This window comes from Drosophila willistoni, unplaced genomic scaffold (genome assembly GCF_018902025.1).
Source record: "Drosophila willistoni isolate 14030-0811.24 unplaced genomic scaffold, UCI_dwil_1.1 Seg151, whole genome shotgun sequence".
NCBI classification, from domain to species: Eukaryota; Metazoa; Arthropoda; class Insecta; order Diptera; family Drosophilidae; genus Drosophila; species Drosophila willistoni.
The window spans coordinates 577,831-579,673 of NW_025814112.1; the positions used below are offsets into that span (position 1 = coordinate 577,831).

General features: G+C 51.7%; 1 protein-coding gene across 1 annotated transcript; it reads left to right on the forward strand.

Moving 5' to 3' along the window:
• The first annotated feature begins 317 nt into the window (after nucleotides 1-317).
• LOC124460908 lies at nucleotides 318-859 on the forward strand. Its single transcript, XM_047012508.1, has 2 exons — nucleotides 318-749; nucleotides 812-859. Exons 1-2 carry the CDS (start codon nucleotides 318-320, stop codon nucleotides 857-859), a joined length of 480 nt encoding a protein of 159 aa, XP_046868464.1.
• Nucleotides 860-1,843: the final 984 nt, after the last annotated feature.

Consider the following 1,843-nt stretch of genomic DNA (forward strand, 5'->3'; position numbering starts at 1 on the left):
TGTTGCCATAGTAGTGGTGGCTAAATATCTGGCACAGGCCGAGGAAATAACTGCGCGTTCCATCGAAATGGCTAAGGACTGGCTAGCTTCTGCAGGTCTCGAGCTTGCAGTACAAAAGACGGAAGCTGTGCTAATAAGTAGTCGTAAAACGGTTGAGGTTGCCAACATCATCGTGGACGCCACCACGATTACCTCTTCACGGGCCATCAGATATCTTGGTATACACCTGGACACGCGCCTGTCCTTCAAGGAGCATCTGGAGCTTGTTGGAGCCAGGGCAGCTGAGTTGGGACTTAGCCGCATCACTTAGCCGCATCATGCTCAACAGCAGAGGCCCAAAACAGGGTCGGCGCCTGCTCCTGATGAATGTCATGAAGTCCACTATGCTCTATGGGGCACCAGCCTGGGCTAATGCCATGACGGTCAAGACATATAGGAGACGCCTAGAGACCACATACCGTCTTGCGGCGCTGAGGGTCTGTTGCGGCTTTCGCACAATATCAGACGATGCAGCTCTTGTCATAGCAGGTATGACGCCCATCGACCTGCTAGCACATGAAGCACAACGCATCTATGCCACCAAGATGGAGTCAGCGCCGAATCCTGCTGAGCTAAAGGGTGTTAAGGCTGCGGCACGTCAGGAAAGCTGGGACGCTTGGCAACTTCGCTGGACGAACTCGATTAAAGGCAGGTGGACATTCAGGCTTATTCCCGATCTGAAAATGTGGCTGCAACGGAAGCATGGCGAGGTAACTTTCGAGCTGACACAGATACTCAGCGGTCATGGATGCTTTGGGGAATATCTCTACAGATTTGGTCACCAGGCGAGTGCGGAATGCACTTGGTGCAGGAACGGTGAGTCGGAGAGTCCTGATCATGCTCTCTTCGCATGCACTATGTTTGCGACAGAAAGGCAGGCGGCCGAACTGCTCTGTGGCGAGCCATTATCTTCACAGAATCTGAAAAAAAAACAGTTTTTCTTCTCACCAAGTACGGTCGCGTAGTTCAAGTCGTTCCGAAATCTCGTCAAATAAAGGAGCTTCCTGAGACCTGAGAACATTGTTACCCAGAGTCGGTTAGGGGTGGTGCTACGTACCCAAACACCTGCGGGCTCAATCGGGAGCCACTACTCCACCTGGCTTACCTTCACTGCCGGTGCCCTTCACTGCACAGGGGCGGCCAGACAGGGGGGTTGAGCTCCTTTTCCCGCCTCTCACTTGCATCCTGTGTGGGTGTGGGTGAGAAAGTTTAGGAATTTCTCTCGCTCCATCACCAAATTGCTTTGCGTTGGATAGCATCAGCTGTTCAGCAGTGTTGGTCAACGTATTCGGACACAGCTGATACGGGTAGCAGACCAGTAAGCTGTACAGGTCGTAACAGCGTACATAAGCGGTGCATACTTTCAGGCTGCACCATTTGGCGATCGTTGGAATTTTTAAAATTTTCTAAATTTCGAATCTACTGGTAAACTCGATATTTAGATTGATAACGGCTTCAGCCCGCTGTGGCAATGCCGGTCAGTCAAATGGAGTACGAAGAGGATGGGCAAAGGGCTTCTGCCCGGCGGGTCTTAATACCGCCAGATCAGCCGAGCCAATGGTCAACTCCAACCGCTTGGTCGCTCGGCCCCAACGAAGATGCCGACCCACAGCAGCCGAATCAGATGAACACAATATGCGAACCAGTTGATCCCGAAAACGAAGACCTAGGTATTCAACTCCGGTCAATGGTGAAAAAGTCAGGTGAGCTAGCTAAAGCACTGCGAAACGCCAGATATGTATATAATGACATGAAGGACCAAGCCCAGCGAGTCTTTGCGTTAAACAAGTCTGCGCTCTCAGCA

Excerpts from the sequence above, each read along its gene's own strand:
- LOC124460908 (XM_047012508.1), top strand. The coding sequence starts at position 318 with ATGCTCAACAGCAGAGGCCCAAAACAGGGTCGGCGCCTGCTCCTGATG. Across the intron at positions 750-811 it reads TGCAACGGAAGCATGGCGAG|ATTTGGTCACCAGGCGAGTG; the intron begins GTAACTTTCGAG and ends ATATCTCTACAG.